Genomic DNA, 19,156 nt, shown 5'->3' with positions numbered 1-19,156 from the left:
CCGTCCTGTACATCACATGGCCACACGGTGGCAACATGGCAGCATATTTTCAGGCCCATGACTGTAATTTTGTTGGGGTTTTGCCTGTAAGCTGCTGATTGATTTAACTTTCCTTATCTTTTCTTTACCCTTTAGTTCTGAAATTATAATAAATTTAGAGTATATTAGAATTTTTGTCAGTTTTATGTTAGGAGAGTTGTGATGTCACTAAAGGAACATTAACAATTACATGGAACTGTCCTATATGCAGTCAATAACTCTCAAAGCCTTTAATGGCTGAGCCTTCTCTCCAGCCCTATTTTTTAAAGTAAATATATAATTTGACTTGATTGAAAGGATTTCTTCAAATCATATTGATTAGTATTTTATGTTTGATTAATCTCCATTATTTACTATATTTGCTGAAATACAAGTTCAGTGAACACTTAAATCAGGTAACTTTTTGCCAAGGAAAAAGACCATTACTGGATGGTTAAAAAAAATCTTTAATATACATGCAACAATTATAGTACATCAAGGCAACAAAATACACATGGAAGGATAGACAGAAGCCAGCATTCTTTGTGGGATTCTGAAAAATAAACACTACCACTGAAAATGAAAGACCGAGACATACACTATTTACTCATGCAAACGTTTACAAACTGTGTCAAGTTTTAAATGAACTGTAGACACCTGGATTTCATAGTGGCAGGTGAATTTTATGTCAAGAGCTCCAAGTATGGAGGGAAAGCCATGATTCTCCGGTGTCATTTCTCAGTCTGCGGTTTTCAGCAGGGATACGTGCACGAACTAGTGTTTCTGTCAGACAAATTTGAAAAAGTGTACCAATAAGGGAATCCTGTATTCCCCTCTACTTTATAAAAATGTATGAAAAGATCCTAATAAGGTTTTAATAGATGAAAGAATCATATATGTCAGGCGAGAGCAGGTCAGGATGATAAAGCATTAAACAGTTTGATAGTTCTTAGGAAGGTAGAGGCTCCCATGATCAGTGTAAAAATTCCTGAAGTTCTCCTGATCCTATTTCCTCATGGATCCTCCTGCAGGCCCCACTCTCTTCATTTGCCATCCCTCACACTAAATAAAAGTGGCTTTGGGCACTGTATTCTAAATACGGTGTACATAATTCAGGGAGGTTGGAGGTGCTATTTCTCAAGAATGTACGCATTTGTACAAGTATTAAAGCCTTCATCTTTAATACTTCAGCTACAGGGAAAAGTTCTCAGTATGTTGCAACCCATTCAGTGCTACATCCACCACAAACCCCCAGGCCCCCTTCATCCCTGAACTGACTCTCTGCATTGCCTCGCATGTAAGACTGGTCACACTATTAGTGATTATATTCTGCATCATGAGGCTAAGCTCCAAGCATTTCTGAGAACCTTCCACCCCTACTTTGGACACAAGGAATGAACGAGTGAGTTCAGCGCCCCTCGGGCAGCTGTTTTAGGAGGAATACACTTCCTACATGTCACAGCTTCTAGGTTTAAACATAAAAATTTAAAAGCAAAACTACCGCATGAAGTCCCCAGTAAGTATTGTGACCTCTTCATGTAAACAACATATAAAACTTCTTTGGCACACCTGTTTTCCTCAGATCACTCACTATCGAAAACATACATCCTACATTTTCATATTCAATATGGTGGAATTTTTAGGGACACGTGTAGCTGTTTCAAATGATGCAAAAAGCTTTGAGACATGGCTATTTAAAGAAAACCAGCTTTCCTGTGGAAGTACAGGGTTTTTTAAACACTAAGATCAGTTTGTTAAATGAGGTCACGGCGTAATGGGAATGTCTGGGAGACATCCAGATATAATTCATTGTTGCACACACAGAAAAAAAATAGCACTGTAGCTCAGGCATATATTCACACTCAGATATGCTGGTTACTCAGGAGTTCTTCATGTAAGAGCTTCTCGAATCCTTAATTAAACTTGAAACTTCTGGTGTAAGTAACACATTTCCAACACTTGCTCTCTATTTTGAACTGTTTCCAACTTCTCAGGCACACTTGATCAACATTTTAAAACTGATAATTTTAAAAGAAAATTTTGGGAAAATAAGTCTAAGAAATGTGTTCATGTTCTTAGATATAAAATGCTTTTTCTGCATACTCTACAAATTAAGTCAGCAACTGCCTAAAAAGGCACATTTCTACAAAATTTATTATGAAATGCTAAAAGTTGGTAGCAAATGATAAACAACAGAAGGAGAACTAAAATAGCCACTGTGCTTGCTGCTGCAGCTGAGAGCCTTCCCCCTTACGAGCATGTGACATCAGAGCTCAGAAAGTTCTTAATGAAATTATTTAGTTGTCTTTTGTGCAAATGTAACCACCAAATAAAGGAATTAAAAAAAAATCACTAAGCTTAAGTCTCTGGAATAAAACCTGGACCCAGTCTCTGGACACCAAGACACATTTAAACAAATATATAAAAATCAGTTGAATAACAACTATGTACAGTTTATAATGGATTCAGACAATCTTTGTGAGATATTTTTTTTCAAAGCCTATTCAATTTTAAACATCCTCAAAGACAAATGTAAGATTTTAGAAAAGAAAAATAGCAGGACTACTATGCTTTTCCCCCAGAACTTTACATGGCCTGGACCGAAATCTCCAAACAACAAAAACGCCACGTATGTACCCGAATATAAAATTTCAAAGATCTCTCCAGCAGCCAAACTTATGTAAACAGAATATTTACAATACAGAAACTTTGGGTTTTCATTTGTCTTTCAGGATGGAGTCAGGCCTGGACTTGTCATGTCCGTGGTGGGGCTTGCAAGGCAGTCATTGGACTTTAGGCTTGTTAGGGACTTGTAACTTGCCACCGATGTCAGTGACCCACAAAGACCAAGCAGTGAGGGGGTGTCTTCTTTACCTAGAAAGGAAGATAAAACCACACAAAATGAATCACGGCAAGACCGTCAAAACCATGAGAAACTCCCACAGCTTCTAAGGTACAGAAAACGTATCCGTAAAGCTAAACACATTTCTCCTTTAAGCAGTGTTTAATATCACCTTTAAAAGCAGTAGAGTATTTGTGCTTCTCTTAAGACAAGTATTCTCTTAAGTATTTGTGCTTACTGGTGTAGAAGCTTGAGGTAATGCATTTTAGAGCCAAAATGGAAAGTTTACCTTTTATTTGCTTCTTATTTATTGAGGTAGGTCTTTTTATGTCACCCTGGGTGTCCTGGAGCTCACAATATAGACTGGCCTCAACCTCAGAGACCCTCCTACCTCTACCTCCTAAGCGCACCACCATGCCTGTACCCTTTGTTTTTGAGAATATATTCATGCTTAGTCATCCAGTAAGGAGAGAAGAACACTCAACTAAACCACAGTAACTGGCCAAGCCAGAGAGGACATGGCACTTACAGTAGGAAGTACAGTAGAGGCACACTTATCCGGATCACCTGCCCGGTCTGCTGGGCACCGGGATCTGAGTTTTTATCGGAGCTTTGTTTCGTGTTTTTCTTTCAGGTGTGTGCTGCCATAGAATGTGTGAAAAGACAACTTTCAGGAGTTGGTTTTCACCTTCCACTAAACATCCCCAGTGAGGAGCTGAACACAAAATAGCTCTAAAATTAAACATTCATGACTAGCCTAGGCAAGTGACATGGTAAGTTCTCAGCAGCCTGGGCTTTTTGAGATCGTGGCTTTAAAAAAATAAAATAAAAGAGTCTGAGAATACTATGAGCAACTAAAGTCACTTTTATTCTTTTTTACAGGTAGACACGGAAAAAGGGTAATTTTAAAAGTATGCTTAATATCTAAAAGAAGCAAGAAAATGTGAAAAAAAGGAAAGTGAAAAAAATAATTCGTTTAATAATATAATCCAAAAGAATGGCATACTTAGAAACAAATAATGAAATAATTATATATTTAAAAGTTCCTACCATGTGTAGTCTATTCTAGAGAGACGATATAGACAAAGGCTCTCAGGCTTAATGAGAGAAACCCCCTAACAGTGAATGGGAGTAATATGGAGTTCTGCAATGGTACAAGATGCTGAGAATAAAAAGAAGAGCTCAGCCCTGATTAAGACATTAATCCCAGCTCTTAAAGGCTCACGTAGCATTTACAGATGGGGAGCAGATGTAAGAACCAGAAGGAGGAGAGAAGGCCTGGGAAATGCCAGCTCCTAAGCATACCATTTTCGAAGCAATCATGAACTCTGAGCAGACATGTCTGCTGGCACTAGGTCCACACAGTCACAGTGAAGAAGGAGCTCACAGTGCCCTACCACTCACCGCTCATCTATTGGCAACTAGTGGATTCTGGGAGCTGAGGGGATACGGGTAGGGGTGGGCATAGCATCCAGTTGTATAGCCCCTGGTGAGGATTCTAACACAGGGTCTAAACACAGGGTCACACAGAAAGCCCCAGTTAAACTCCGTGAATATGGAGGAATACTTGTAAGGAAGAGGGAGGGCTCTTGCTTGCGGGTATGGAAGGGAAATGAGAGGCTGAAGGGGTAGCCGGAATGCATTAAAACATGGAGAAAATGTCAACGAACATAATCTATTAGTTAACAATAAAATTTAATTGCACTTAATGTTTATTTATTTGCATATATGCACGTGTGTGGGACATGTCTGTAACCCCAGACTCCAGAGCTAGAGCAAAGAAGAGTACAAGTTTAAAGCCAGTGTGGGCTACAAAAGAACACTTTGTTACAAATACCAAAGCCATTACCCTACTGTCTTAGTTAGGGTTTCTATTGTTGTGATGAAACACCATGATCAAAAGCAAGTTGGGGAGGAAAGGGTTTATTTGGTTTATACTTCTACATCACAGTTCATCACTGAAGGAAACCAGGACAGACACTCAAACAGGGCAGGAACCTAGAGGCAGGAGTTAATGCAGAGGCCATGGAGGGGTGCTGCTTACTGGCTTGCTTAGCTTGCTTTCTTATAGAACTCAGGACCACCAGTCCAGGGATGGCACCACCCACAATGGGCGGGGCCCTCCCCAATCAGTCACTAATTAATAAAATGACCCACAGACTTGCCCACTGTAACTTTTCCCCCTTTTTTCATTAATTTATTTATTTAATCACTTTACAGCCTGATCTAAGGCCCTTCCCTCCTCTCCCAGTCCCAGCTTACCCCCTCTTCCAAACCCCTCCCCTTCTACTCAGAGAAGGGGAGGCCCCCCCCATGGGTACCAACCCACCCTGACACAACTTAACTGCAGTTCTCTCCTCTCCAGTGTCTTTAGCTTGTGTCAAGTTGACATAAAACCAGCCAGCACGCTTACCTTCACTGATGAAATTCAAAGACTCTTGTTTCCCATCTCCTTCCTGTGAGTGGCTGGGGTCCAGCGAGGCCTGAGAAAGGCTGACTTCTGCTGATAACTGGTCGAGGCTTTGGTAACTTTTACTGAAAATACGGATAAAGAAATTAATAAAATTTCATCTCACAAAAGAGATCATCTTTTGACAGTCAGTCCTCAATGGTTTGTAATGCATTCAAGTTGTGAGTAATTTTCTCACATCTTCCCTACATTTTGCCTTTATCATGATTTCTGTGTGATTTCCATTATATTTTTTCCCTACCTACTTTGAAATCTTATCTATTTTGTTCATTGAAAAACAGAAAAGAAGCCCACATGGTGGCACGCCTGTAATCCCAGCACTCAAGAAGGCAGAGGCAGGCAGATCTCTTTGCGTTTGAGGCCAGCCTGGTCTACAAAGCAAGAAACCCTGCCTCAAAAAACCGAAAACCAAAAACCAAAACCAAACAAACAAAAAATAAAAAAAAAACAAAACAAAAAACAAAACCCACTAAAGAATATTAATTTTGAAGCAAATTAACACTATCAAATTAATTATCTATTATCTAGACAATTAAAATACAAACTTCTAATTGGGCTATTATAATTTTAAAATAGGAACAGAAAACCTAAACAATGTTACCAATAAAGAAACAATTGGCATAATTTAACAATGACCTATCATTTCCGGCACTTTAGGAGTTATTCAGTGCCTTAAAATCCTCACTGACAGCTGCTATGCAACAAAACAGTTATCATACATTCCTGTAATTTAAGCTAAATATCTACTGTATTAATATATGATCAAGATAATTAACCCTCTTCCCTCATTCAATTGGTGTTTTAAGGCCCTTTGTATTACGCTAGTTCCTTAGAGATGAATTATATCAGAGGATTTTTCAGTTAGAAATGAAAAGTCGCCAAAAGCTTATTATTAACCTTTCCTCAAATTTAGTTTTTAGAAGGCCAACAAAAAGATATATTGAGGTTTGGTGTCCTTTGCAGTTCGTGTGAAAATTAGAATTGATCATCATTTATGAACGAAGGTGGACTAAGAAAAATAGGTTTTCAAGCTGAAAGTCATAGGTAGTCAGATCCCACATAAAATCCACAAACACATATTTTATTATAATATTTATAGGAAAGCACATATGAATTAAATGATGTCTTCTGTAGTTGCCTGCATGTATGTAACATGGGTTGACCCTGGTCACAGATCTGACAAAGGTACATATATTAAGAATGTTTCAAAATGCTGGGTATAGTGGTACATTGCCCTTAATCAGCACTTGGGAGGCAGAAGTAAGTGGATTTCTGTGAGTTCAAGGCAGCTTGGTCTACGCAGCAGGTCCACCTACAGCTATACAGAGAGACCCTCTCAAGGAAAAAGTTTTGAATACTTATGTGCAGATATTGTGCTAGCCAGGACTCAACTAAAATGAGAAGGAAATGGAAAAGTATTTCTTTACTAAAAGTAGATTGTATATTAATAATAACAATTTGAATGAAGATTACATTAATAATAACAACAAAACAATAATAACAACAAAACAATAATAACAACAAAAGCATAGACTGTTAAGTTTACTAAAAGAGTAATTACTTTAAATTGGTTGGTATTTATTTCCCATCAATCTTATTAGGATAAAATTTTATAGGCTGCCATAGTGATGGAATACATTTATCAGGAATCCATTTCCTCTCTCTCAGAAATGAATGAGATGGCAGAATGACTTTACTAACTTACAAGGCAAACAGTACTCTCAATTTATGATATGATGACTTCTTAAATGTTTGTGTGTAAAAGTCCTTAATTACTATTTTAAATCAGGAAATCACTGGTATAGTGGATAATGCTTTTATAAGCTACATGCTCTACAATAAAATGAAATCCAATATTTATAAAGCACTTGGTACATGCTAAAACACAGTGCTATACATTTAAATTATAAACAAACATGCTACATATATGCACATAATGCTACATACATAAGCATATATGATGCACATAAAAATTTATTCAATACTGAAAGTATCTTAGGAAGTTAAACTATTACTACCTCTATTTTGTTGAAACAGGCTCACACAGAAAGTAAACAGTTTGGCCTTGGACCAAGCTATTCCCGTAGCTATTGTCAGCTCCACTCTAACATCAGAAGGAAAGATCTGTCTTCCTATTTTATTAGATCTTCTCAAAGAGCAGTTTCATTTGCTAAGACAGATCCTGAGAACTGTGTTTAACTATCATTCTGTCCCTGCAGATTTCACTTGGTTTTCATTAAAATTGTATTTCCTTAGCTATAGAGGACGGTGAAAACATGGGATCTTGTGTGTGTGTGTGCACCTGAGCACATATGGGCACAGAGCAGGCGTTTATTGATATTTCTCTTATATTTATGGTTGTGAACCTCGTCTTTAATGGCTGAGCCATCTCTCCACCCCTGGCATTTCTCTATAAGCCTCTCTACATTACTTGAGACTAGGTATCTCCTTGAAATGGGGGCTTGCTATTTCAGAAGAGGTGATGCTTGAAACCTGCCCCACCCTGTGCCTGAGAGTACAGATATGAGCAGCTTTGTCCAGTTTTCAACATGGGTGCTGAGGATTCAAACTCAGGCCTCCATGCTCCATCAAGCACGTTAACCCACTAAGCCATTTTCCCATCTTTAGAACACAAGACTCTACTGAGTAATTGTAGACATTTCTTCACAAATTATTTCCTATGTTCAACTTGTAGAATTCTTGCTTTTAAACTGGTGGCTTAAGATGACCTTCTCACACTTTTTTTGTTATAAGGAATGTGCTGATATTTTTAGGCTGAAAATTATATGAAGAAACACTGAAAAATAAAATACTCATAGGCAAAAGATAGGAATTTATTGAATACTGTAATCATTGAGCGTGGCAGCTCATATTTCTCTTTTTTTAATTTAATTTTTATTTCATGTGCATTGGTATAAGGGTGTCAGATCCTTTGGAACTGGAGTTAGAGTCAGTTGTGAGCTGCCATGTGGGTGCTGGGAACTGAACCCGGGTCCTTTGGAAGAGCAGACAGTGCTCTTAACCACTGATCCATCTCTCCAGTCCTCTTTTTTTTTAATTCTTTTTTTTAGATTTATGTATTTATTTATTATTTATAGTTATGCTGCCTGCATATGTGCCTGCATGCCAGAAAAGGGCACCAGATCTCATTATAGATGGTTATGAGCCACCATGTGGTTGCTGGGGCTGTTGAACTGAGGACTTTTGGAAAAACAGTCAGTGGTCTTAACCTCTGAGCCATCTCTGGCAGCACGTATTTACAATAATCTTCAAGCCTGCAGCTTACTAGAGGGAGGAAACTTTGAAAGAGGTCCTGAAAATAGCAATGCCAGATGAGTTTTCCACATAGCTGAAGTTGAGAGGGACACTTGCAAATCCAAACTGATGTTGAACCTTTTTAAGTTTTCAGTTAGTAATAATCCTTAAGTTTATAGTTGCTACTTAGTCAAATGAAATGAGTTTCTTAAAATGAAACAACCTGGAAGTAGAGATGCTTTAAAACAACAACTAATACTTCAGAGTGAAATTAAATCTTTATTCATAAGACATTAGTAGCAGTACCTCACTTTACAAAACTCTACCTCTCTTACTGAAGATGAGAACAAACCCACAAGCAGGAAGGAGACTTCAGCTTCAGATGACAAAGAATGGGGGTTAGATTATGTAATCTTACCTGATTTCTAGTAAGACTCATTCTCATAAACATTTGTAGGTTTGCAGTAAACTACATATGGGAACTCTGTCTTTAAAAGGTCATAGTTAAGCTCTGAGAATCCTAGACTCATTAATGAGATTTAAATGCATCCAGAGACACATAAACTAATACATATTGCTGCTTCTCAGAACAGAATTTTTAAAAGGTAAGTAGTTTATGTTCACAAAAATGAGAAACCAAAACAGCGAGAAGCATATATTCTGACAACACAAAAACTTGTAGTTTAATACACATCACTATGTTAAATATAATTTAAACTTGTAAGAATGGTATTGTATGTTGTGGATAGTCTCATCTCAATGATTAGAATAATATTGTTTTTAATATTACACATTTGTTCAAAAGATGTTCAAAAGTCAGTAATTCCTATTATCTGGCAGTCACTGCACATCACTGTATGACGCACAAGTATTGTCCACGGGGGTGGGCCGGGAGTCATGTGCATGATCCCGACAATCCACACACCCAGAGAGGCTGAGTAACAAGGAGCCTCAAGTGGGACCATGAATCTCCCTGGAAGGGGAAATGGAGTAGATTTTGCAGGTGGCCTGGGGCCAGGTGGGGATGGGAACAGGAGGCATGGAGTGGGGAAAGGAGGGACGGAGAGAGTATGGAAAGAGACGACTGCAGGATCTGCAGGGCATTTGGGAGGTGATGTGGAAACTTCCTGGAACTTAGTGAGGGTGATCCTAGCTAGGACTCCTAGTAACAGCAGATACAGAGCCTGAACCAGCTGTCTTCTGTAACCAGGCAGGGTTTCCAGTGGTGGGGCTGGAACATCAGCCAAGCCACAAAAACCTTTGACCTACAACCTGCTCTGCCTGCAAGATGTGCTAGGGCAATGGTAGTTTGGAACTTATGGGCATGGCCAACCAATGACTGGTCTAACTTGAGGCCCAAGCCACAAGGGGAAGCCCATGCTTGGATAGCCAAGGACTGAAAGCTTGATATCCCAGAGACTTAAAGGTAAAACCAAACACGATAGGAACAAAAACCAAACTAACAACAACAAAACAAAGTCAATGAAATGATGCCTAATGATCTTCTGCTATACTCATAGACTGGTGCCTGGCCCACTTGTCATCAGAGAGACTTCCTCCTGCAGCTGAAGGGAGCCAATGCCATACATTTGGTGGAGCTTGAGGAACCCTGTGGAAGAGGGGGAGGGAGGATTGTAGGAGTCAGAGGGGTGAAAGACACCAGGAGAAATGGCCCATAGAATCAGCTAAGCAGGACTCATGGGGGCTCACAGAGACTGAAGTGGGAAGCACAGAGCCTGGATGGCTCTCCAGTAGGTCCTCTGCATATACAGTGTGGCTGTTTAGCCTAGGGTGTTCATGGGACTCCTAACAGTGGGAATGGGGGGTGTCTCTGACTATGTTGCCTGCTCTCGGGACTCCTTTCAAGGTTTGTCTTGCCTAGCCATTACATGAGGGTTTGTGCCTATTCTTGCTGCATCTTATTATGCCATGTATGGTTAATATCCCTGGGAACTGTTCTTTTAAGGGTAATGGAGGAACAGTGGATATGGGGGAGAGGGAAGGTCATGGGCAGGGGGTAGAGGGAAGGTAGGCTGTGGTTGAAATGAATTGAATGAGAGAAGAAGGAAAAAGGGGAGAAGCATATGTATGATATTCACAGGTGTATGCATGCACATGGAGACAGAGAAGTTATTTTTAATTCTTGCTTTGCATAGGGCTATATTTAATAATACAATTGTCAGGGCTGGAGAGATGCTCAGCTAATTAAGAGCACTGGCTACTCTTCCAGAGGATCCAGGTTCAATTCCTGGCACCCACATGGCAACTCACAAGTGTCGGTAAACTCTGGTTCCAAGGGATCTGGCAGCCTCACATGGACATACAGGCACATAATACACACAAAAAGTAAATAAAATAATATTTATAAAAATACAATAGTCATTTCCTATAGCAGAGTACTTACAGTCTCTTAACTCTACTCAAAATAACACAGGGATGTGGGGAAAGCTTGATGGGAAACAATCCATATATGTTGGGTAGCTCAACACACAAGCTCTGAAGTATTTTTGCAGCCTCAGTGCCTCAGAAATCATAACTCCACAAATATTCGAAAAACACTCATGGGAAGAATCTAAAACATGTAAAGTAAGAGTTCTCAAGAAAAACTACTAACCTAATTATGTCATGAAAAGCATATGTAGTCAGGACTTAGTAACATTGCAATCTGAGAGGCAACCAAACTGAGAGCCAATGATACATTTAAAGGGTTAAAAATGGTTTACATAGAGGCAGGTGAATATGGCTGAGCAGATAAAGGTACTTGCCACCAAGCCTGAAAACCTGGGTTTGATACTGGAGCCTGCCTGCTGGGAAGAGAGAATCAATTCCCATATGCATACCCACACAAGCTAAAGAAATGCTAAACAAACAAGCAAGCAAGCAAGCAAACAAATAAATAAATAGATGTTAAAAAGCTTAAGAGAAAAACAAAAATACAATGCTGATGAATCTGAACTTTTGGAGTAAGATTGTCTGAGGTGGGTCAGACTTTAACAAAGTGTAGTAACTGATAATATGAGGTCAGGAGACCTAGACTTCATTTATAAAAAGGATAGTAAAACAAAACTTGAAGAAAATGAAAAGCCAATGTTTACTCTATGTTGTGTTAAGAAAACATACCTAATATACTTAGTTCTTATTGAGGTTTTACTGTAAACCTAATGTCTTTACCTTTTTTTTGGACACTATGCAGGATTGGCTGGCCTGGAGCTCACTCTGAAGACTAGGCTGGTCTCAATTCATAGAGCACTACTTGCTCCTGCCTCTGCCTCCCAAGTTCTGAACTAAAGTCATGCGTGGCCATACCTGGCATTATCAACTTGAAAACACTGCCATGTTTTAAATAAAGAAAATGACTTAACATCTAGCATGGCTTATGTTGCACTGTCTATTTAATGAAGACATAAACTAGAAGTAGTATATTTAAAGTTTAATAAAGTATGTAAGTAATAAAAATAAATTTCAGATCTTCTGTTTGGGAAGCTTCCTTCTATAGTTACAGATCTTAACCCAGTTACCCAGTAGCTCAATTAAGAACATATAAGCAAGAGCAACAAATTAATTAAATCAGAACTATACACTTGTGAATTAACTGAACAGGACACCATTAGTCAAAGGGGCCATTACTTCTTTTGGTGTCTAGTAACAAACTGTAACAGTTTCTATTCAAACTAAACCTAATTTAGGCCTACACTTTTCATAACAACAAACCATGTTTCAGCCAACCCCAGAGGCCAGCATGTCTCGTCAGCCCTAACCAACATCAGCACCTCTTCCCTCTGGGTCCAAATGAAGTCCATGCTGAAGAACAACCAATCTCGAGATGCTTCTACTCTGCTTCCTGCTCTCTTTCTTAAGCTGTTGCTTCTGCATCTAGGTGGGGTGAGCTTGTTCTGAGTACTGCCTGATTCACAAATTTGTTGGTAGCTGAAACAAGAGCTGTTAAGCCCAACTCGCCCCAAGCCTTCCTTCTGCCACTCTCTTCTTGAAAACATCTTAGGCTAGTTGGTAGGATAATCTCACAGAGCTTTATGCATTGCACCTCCCTTGAAGGAGAAACTTACTAACAGCAAAACTACTGAATTGTGGAGCCAGCTAACAAAAGAGCTGATTTTCCTTATTAAAAAGAGACCAAGCCACCCCTCACCCCACAATTTTGTAGGTTATCATAAATGATGAAAATGTTTGCTTAGTTTTAAACATGCTTTAAGAAAGCTCCCTACCAAGGAACATGCATGGAGATAACCTAGAACCCCTGCACAGATGTAGTCCATGACAGCGTAGTATCCAAGTGGGTTCCATAGTAATGGGAAGAGGGACTGCCTCTGACATAATCTGATAGGCCTGTTCTTTGATCACCTCCCCCTGAGGGGAGAGCAGCCCTAACAGGCCACAGAAGATGACAATGCAGCCATTCCTGATGGGATCTGATAGACTAAGATCAGAAGGAAGGAGAGAAGGACCTCCCCTATCAGTGGACTTGGGAGGGGCAAGCGAGAAGAAGGGGGAGGGAGGGTGAAGCTGGGAGGGGAGAAGGGAGGGGCTTATGGGGGGATACAATGTGAATAAACTGTAATTAATAAAAAAAAAAAACCTAAGAAAGTATATGATGGGAAAGGACTAAGAGACTAAGAAGGACACTCTTGCCAAGTATATCTAGCTAATAAAAGACAATAAAATGATTAGAAAAATAAAGAAAAAAGAAAGCTCCCTACCCTGGAAATCCAGACCTCTACGTTTAAATGATGAAGTTGGAATTGTATACTCAGAACTACTAAGAATAAATCAAATTTCTCTAAGACTCAGAAAGCAGGTCTTGGAATATGAGACAGGCACACATTTCTTTGTATGTAAGATGAAATGAAGAAAAAAAAATTATGTCAGCTATTACTACTTGCTGAGCAAGACAATACTCGCTGAGCCAGACAATGCGCTTGACTGTTAGGCGGGCCCTACTCTTGTTATTGTACCTATAGAAAGAGAAATTAAGGGAAGGAAGCATCCATCACTCAGTGTCACACAGTCAATTAGCGGTGGGCATTGACAACCACAGAGTTTTTTAAAAAGGACCAAAGGCTTACCAATTAGGCTGGGATGGTTGGCCAGTGAGACCCAGGGATCCATCTGCGTCCCCAAGACCGGGATTACAAGTCCTCGCCACCACATCCAACTTTTTACAAGGAAAGTAGGGATCGAATATAGGCCTCATGCTGGCGCATCCAACTTTAATGAATGAGCTCTGCCTGCTGCCCCAGTCACAATGTGAGCATGTGCGCATGACACATGCATGTCTATATGTGTGTATGCACTTCTAGGTTCCTGTGCATATTTTTGAGGCAGGGTCTCTCACTGAACCTGGAGCTTTTGGATTGGACAACACTAACTGGTCAGGGGGTTTCGAGAGCTTCCTGTGTCTGCCTCCCCAGTGTTAGGATTCCAGGTGTGTACTACTACTGACTTTTTATATGAGTGAGAGGGATCCAAATCTGGGCCCTCACTCTTTAACATAAAGTAATTTATCAACCTAGCCATAGCCATATCCCTGGATTGTGTCTCTAAACTTAAGGGCCTCTTGTGTGTCACATATAAAGTATAGAATATACTTCCGTAGATTATGTTTTAATCATAAATTTGAAGTACAAATATCCTTTTATCAATTCAGTATGACACAGAAAGGTACAGTTATACTCCGCATAGAATATAGCTTCTGTACACACTTATATGAGGATATAAAGGAACCCTAGGCAAATCTATGGAAGGACCAAAGCCAACACCTTGACTCATACTAAGAAATAATTTAATAGATGAAAACATTTTCTGATTTATTCCATAAAGAGTGTGCTCACCTCTACTTGTCTCTAAAAATCAATGAGACAAGAAAAGGCTGGACTCTAGTACTATTTTTAATAACAAAGGGTCAAATTTAATTTGTATCCTATCTTTGATAAACAACAACATCATAAGAGTAAAGAATATGGAAATCATGCTTTTGCTAAAACAGGTCTGTTCAAATAACTAGTCAAGAAGCAGAAAATCTTGAAAGCCAGCCAGCCAGAGATTCAAGGTGAATCATTACCTAGCATGGTACCCTAAGAAGCACAGAGGTGATTCTGCCAGTGACCTGAGCACAAGGACTCTAAAAAAGTAGATAAAAGCAGAGGGCAGGAGAAGGAGGGGGGTGAAGGAGGGAGAAAGAAAAAGTGTAAATGGAGAAACAGAAGGAAAAGAGATGAAAATAAAAGGGGCTAGGAGGGAATATATTAGGGAGAAAAGTGAGAAATTTAACTCAAGAAAAAATACAGTGGAAACAAATGATCAAGATGGAAAAGGGTTAAAACCCAAAAGATGCTAATATAACTTGATTTTCAAAATGATTTTGCAGTTCATTCAAAACTGAGATATTCAGACCAAATGGAACTCTGAACATTAGGACAAAGAAGCTATAGCCCAGAGGTAGAATGACTGTATTATAACTTCTAAAAATTAGGTTAAATGAGATGAACAAAATTCAAATCCACTGAGAATTTTAGACTGCAATATACTTTTGGCAGATAGAATATGATCGAAGCAGACTCACAGCCAAACTTTGGACAGTACTTAGGGAGTCTTACGGAAGAAGGGGGAGATAGAAGGACCTGGAGGGAATAGGAGCCCACAAGGAGGCCAACAAAGTAAAAAAAATCTGGGCCCAGGGGGGATTACAGAGACTGAAACAGCAACCAAAGACCTATGCCTAGAGAGGACCTAGACCTCCTGCCCAGATGTAGCCCATAGACAGCTCTGTCTCCATGTGTGATCCTTGTAAGGAGAGGAGGGACAGTCTCTGACATGAACTCAGTTGCCTGCTCCATGATCACTTCTCCCTGGTGGGGTGACCTAGCCAGCCCACAGAGGAAGAAGATGCAGATGGTCCTGATGGGACCTGACAGGCTAGGGTCAGACAGTAGGGGAGGATCAGTGGACTAGGGGAGAGGTATTGGGGAGAAGAGGGAGGGAGGTGCGACTGGGAGGAGATGAGGGAGGGGCTACAACTGGGATACAAAGTGAATAAATTGTAAATAATGATAATTAATAATAATAATAATAATAATGATAAATCTATTCAATTAAAAAAGAATATGGTATTTTTTAAAAGAATCTGGGAAAAAAAATTAATTCCAGGCTAGTACATCCTAAAGCTAAAATTTAAAAATAGATGCCTCATGAAAACAAGTGCATAGATACAATTACTGGAATGTCTATAAATATAACAGAACAGGAGACAGCTGGTCTGATAATATTACCTAGGAATTCTTCAGATATTTTACTTCCCCAGGGTGCCTTGGCTTCAAATATTCAGACATCTGACTCTTAAGGGAAATCTCATCAAAGCAGTCCTAAAGCCTATCTTGGCTAAGAATAATTTCAGAAAAACAACTAAGATGTCAGAGTGGATAGCCACATGTTTTGGTATTACTAAATATGTAATTAGTTGGAAAAAAATATTACACTTACTCATACCACTGCTTATTGTGTTTTCGGTAAAGCAAGGTATCCAAGGCAACAGCATTGACATCCAGAGCTCCTGGGGAAGGCCACTGGTTGGTGAGGTGGGCAGTTAACTCTTGTCTTGATCTTAAATCATTATTCTTTAGCACAGTCCTGTGGATATTAAGATGGTGAGTGCTTTTGTCTTTACTCTTTTTTTTTTCTCAATGGCAGAGGAACCTAACTGGTATTTAGTTCCCAAAGTAATTGTTTACAAAAGGTATGTCAGCAGACTGAGGGGAACCACAGCAGGGCTGGCTGGGACTCACTGTGCCATCTCCTGCAGCAGGTGCCTTTCAGACTCTCTCTGCTGGCTAGGGTCAATCACTAGTATTGAAAATCAGACTTTCTGTCTTCACCACAGAGGTGTTAGTGAAGTATTAAAGGGCCCAACAGAAGTTTAAACCTAAACCAAAAGCAATGGTATCATAGACATAGACTATCAGATGCTAGCTAAAACATAAGATTCCATGGCTATGATCTCCTGGTTCAAAAACTCAGAAAAATTGAAAGTAATTTAACTCAAGTAGAAAGATCAATTTAAAAAATAAAAATATATAAAAATTTAAAATCCATGCAACAAAATTTTAAAGGATATTTTATTTAAAAAAATCATTTATTTACTTTTTAATTTTAATTTAAAAAATTTTAATTGTCTGTACATGTGTGTGCCTGTGATATGTACACATAAATACAGTGCCCCTGGAGGCCAGAAGAGGGCGTCAGATCCCCTGGAACTGCCTCACGTGGACAGCGAGAACTAAACACAGATCATCTACTCAGCAGGACATGCTACTTTTAACTGCTCAACCATCTCTCAAGACCTATAAAACTGTTTTTGACAGAAATGACTACCAACAAAGTCTCATGAAAATAAATAAATCAGTGTCAACTCTACTAAATGCTGTAGCCAACTGGCAATGTTTCACCAAGTTTTTCGTTACTTATAGAATTGTTACTTGGTAGGAACAACTTGCAAAAGAATTAAAGTTTTGGCAAATTTTCAATTCACATGGAAAAACTGACTATTGTCATAAGATTAATTCAACATTTGAATTGACTATTAAAAAATGTAAAAGCAAAGGTCTTACTCTAGCTCTAAAAGCCTTAAAGAACATCTGGGCAACCCATGCTCTCAAGAAGAAGCCTATGACCTCTGTGTGCACTAAGATTCTGGCTTGCCATGTCAGGGAGTTTTCGGATACCTACTAACCTCTGCAGTCCAAAGGCCTGTACTGGATGCAGGAGAGGGGCCCTGTGAGTAGCTGGCAGCACAATCTCACACTATCAACAACCTGCTAGCACAGCCTCTGACTGAACAGCCGTGTTTACATGTCTCAAGTGTGCTCTGGAATATTTCTGATTCTACATTCTGTATTACAACTGTCTGCTAAAAATGTGTGTTCTACTATACAAAGAGAGAAACACTATCTAATACAGACACTGAATTTTGTCTCATAATATTGAACTAAAAAGTCAGTGAGAATGAATCTTACTAAGATATAATTCCCCCCCACCTAGACAGTTGCCACAATTCTTTTCACAGGAAAAAGATATAAAATTGATTTAAAAGACTTTTATTGATTTAAAAGACTTAAATTAACATTGTGTATTTAATGAAAACAAAACTTTACAGAAACTTTAAGGTTATTAGAAAAGGAAGAAATAAGGATTTTGGCCTGGTAATCTACCACACTGTAATGCTGTTATTTTGGGTTATCATAGTAAATATTTCTCTATTACATATTCCCTCCCTTGGAGGTTTCTGGTGTATATAAATGGAAAACTCAGCTTCAATGACATGAGTAGATCTCAGGCAACATTCCCACAAGGATGTAAGAAATACAATTGTGCATCTGTGAATAACTGACACTGGCAAACTCTGTTAAGAATGAGTGCCAGCATAATTTCCTACCTACCTACCTACCTACCTACCTACCTACCTACCTACCTACCTACCTATATTTATTTATTTATTTTATTTTATTTATTTTTTATTTTTTGAGACAGAGTTTCTCTGTGTAGCCCAGGCTGTCCAGGAACTCATTCTGTAGACTTGGCTGGCCTGGATCAGCCTGCCTCTGCCTTTGTCTCCCAAGTGCTCAGATTAAAGGCATGCACCATCACTGCCCAGCTACAACTTCCAGTTTATAATGGAGTTTCTTTTTGTCATCAGTTTTGGCAGCAAGTACCTTTGCCAACGGAGCCTCTCTCCAGCCCTGTGTGTTATCTTTAGACCTCTGTCCTTAGGAATCCTAATAATACTGTTCCCTAATGACAGCTGATTGGACCTTTAAAATGGTATGAGAGACTTCAGTGTGTGAAACAGACATTCAGCACACACTTTCCATTTTTCACAAGAAGCGTGCAAACAGGAAATTCCAGCATTTGTCCTCCTGTGGAGCAAAGAGGTTCCTAGAGAACTCCCCTCTCGGGACACCACAGAACACGCAAGTGAGTTAAGTCAGATCAAAAATTCCATTCTGTATTTTAGATATTGACAAGAATCTATTTTGGGCTATTAATCTACTCAAGAAGTGGGGCCCTGACCAAGGTCAGCAGAGAACTTCCCACAGTCCCTACTTCCAGCTGTCCTCTCTCCACACCCACTTCTCCACTCTACTATCCTGCAAACTACAGCTTTCCAGTAAACTCTACCAAGGCCAAGAATTAACTGAGGTTGCTTTCAAACTAAACATTCTCATCATTTACCTTCAAATGATACCAAGTTTATAGCAAGACCTATTCAAAGTGACTCAACAAAGGTTAGTGAAAACAAGAATATTTTTCTTTCTTTTTCGAAGGTTTTTTCCTTTTTACTTATTCTTCTCTCATATATTACATCCCAACTGTAGTCTCCCCTCCCCCCCTTCTGCCAAGTCTCCACCCAGCTTCACCTCTCCTCATAGAAGAGTAGTACTTCCAGGGGCATCAACCAAATACAACATACCAAGCTACAATAGGACCAGGCACATACTCTCAACACCAAGGCTGGATGAGGCAACCCAGGAGGTGGAAAGGGGTACCAAAGGCAGGCAAAAGAG

General features: G+C 39.3%; 1 protein-coding gene across 2 annotated transcripts in view; it reads right to left on the bottom strand.

The window, feature by feature from the left end:
- Positions 1–465: 465 nt before the first annotated feature.
- The window catches only part of Rundc3b (RUN domain containing 3B), a 144,163-nt gene continuing 125,472 nt past the window's right edge, over positions 466–19,156 (bottom strand). Inside the window, exons 9-11 of one of the 2 annotated variants that reach the window (XM_055612665.1) lie at positions 16,080–16,226; positions 5,274–5,395; positions 466–2,892 (exon numbers count right to left, since the gene is read on the bottom strand). In XM_055612665.1, the coding sequence (XP_055468640.1) occupies positions 2,747–2,892; positions 5,274–5,395; positions 16,080–16,226 (415 nt within the window). In that variant the 3' untranslated portion in view covers positions 466–2,746. The remainder of the gene's footprint in view (positions 2,893–5,273; positions 5,396–16,079; positions 16,227–19,156) is intronic. The other variant, XM_055612666.1, reaches the window with a different exon arrangement.

Source organism: Psammomys obesus, unplaced genomic scaffold (genome assembly GCF_907164565.1).
Source record: "Psammomys obesus unplaced genomic scaffold, mPsaObe1.curated_primary_1811, whole genome shotgun sequence".
Lineage (NCBI taxonomy): Eukaryota > Metazoa > Chordata > Mammalia > Rodentia > Muridae > Psammomys > Psammomys obesus.
This window is presented reverse-complemented; position numbering and strand designations above follow the sequence as displayed.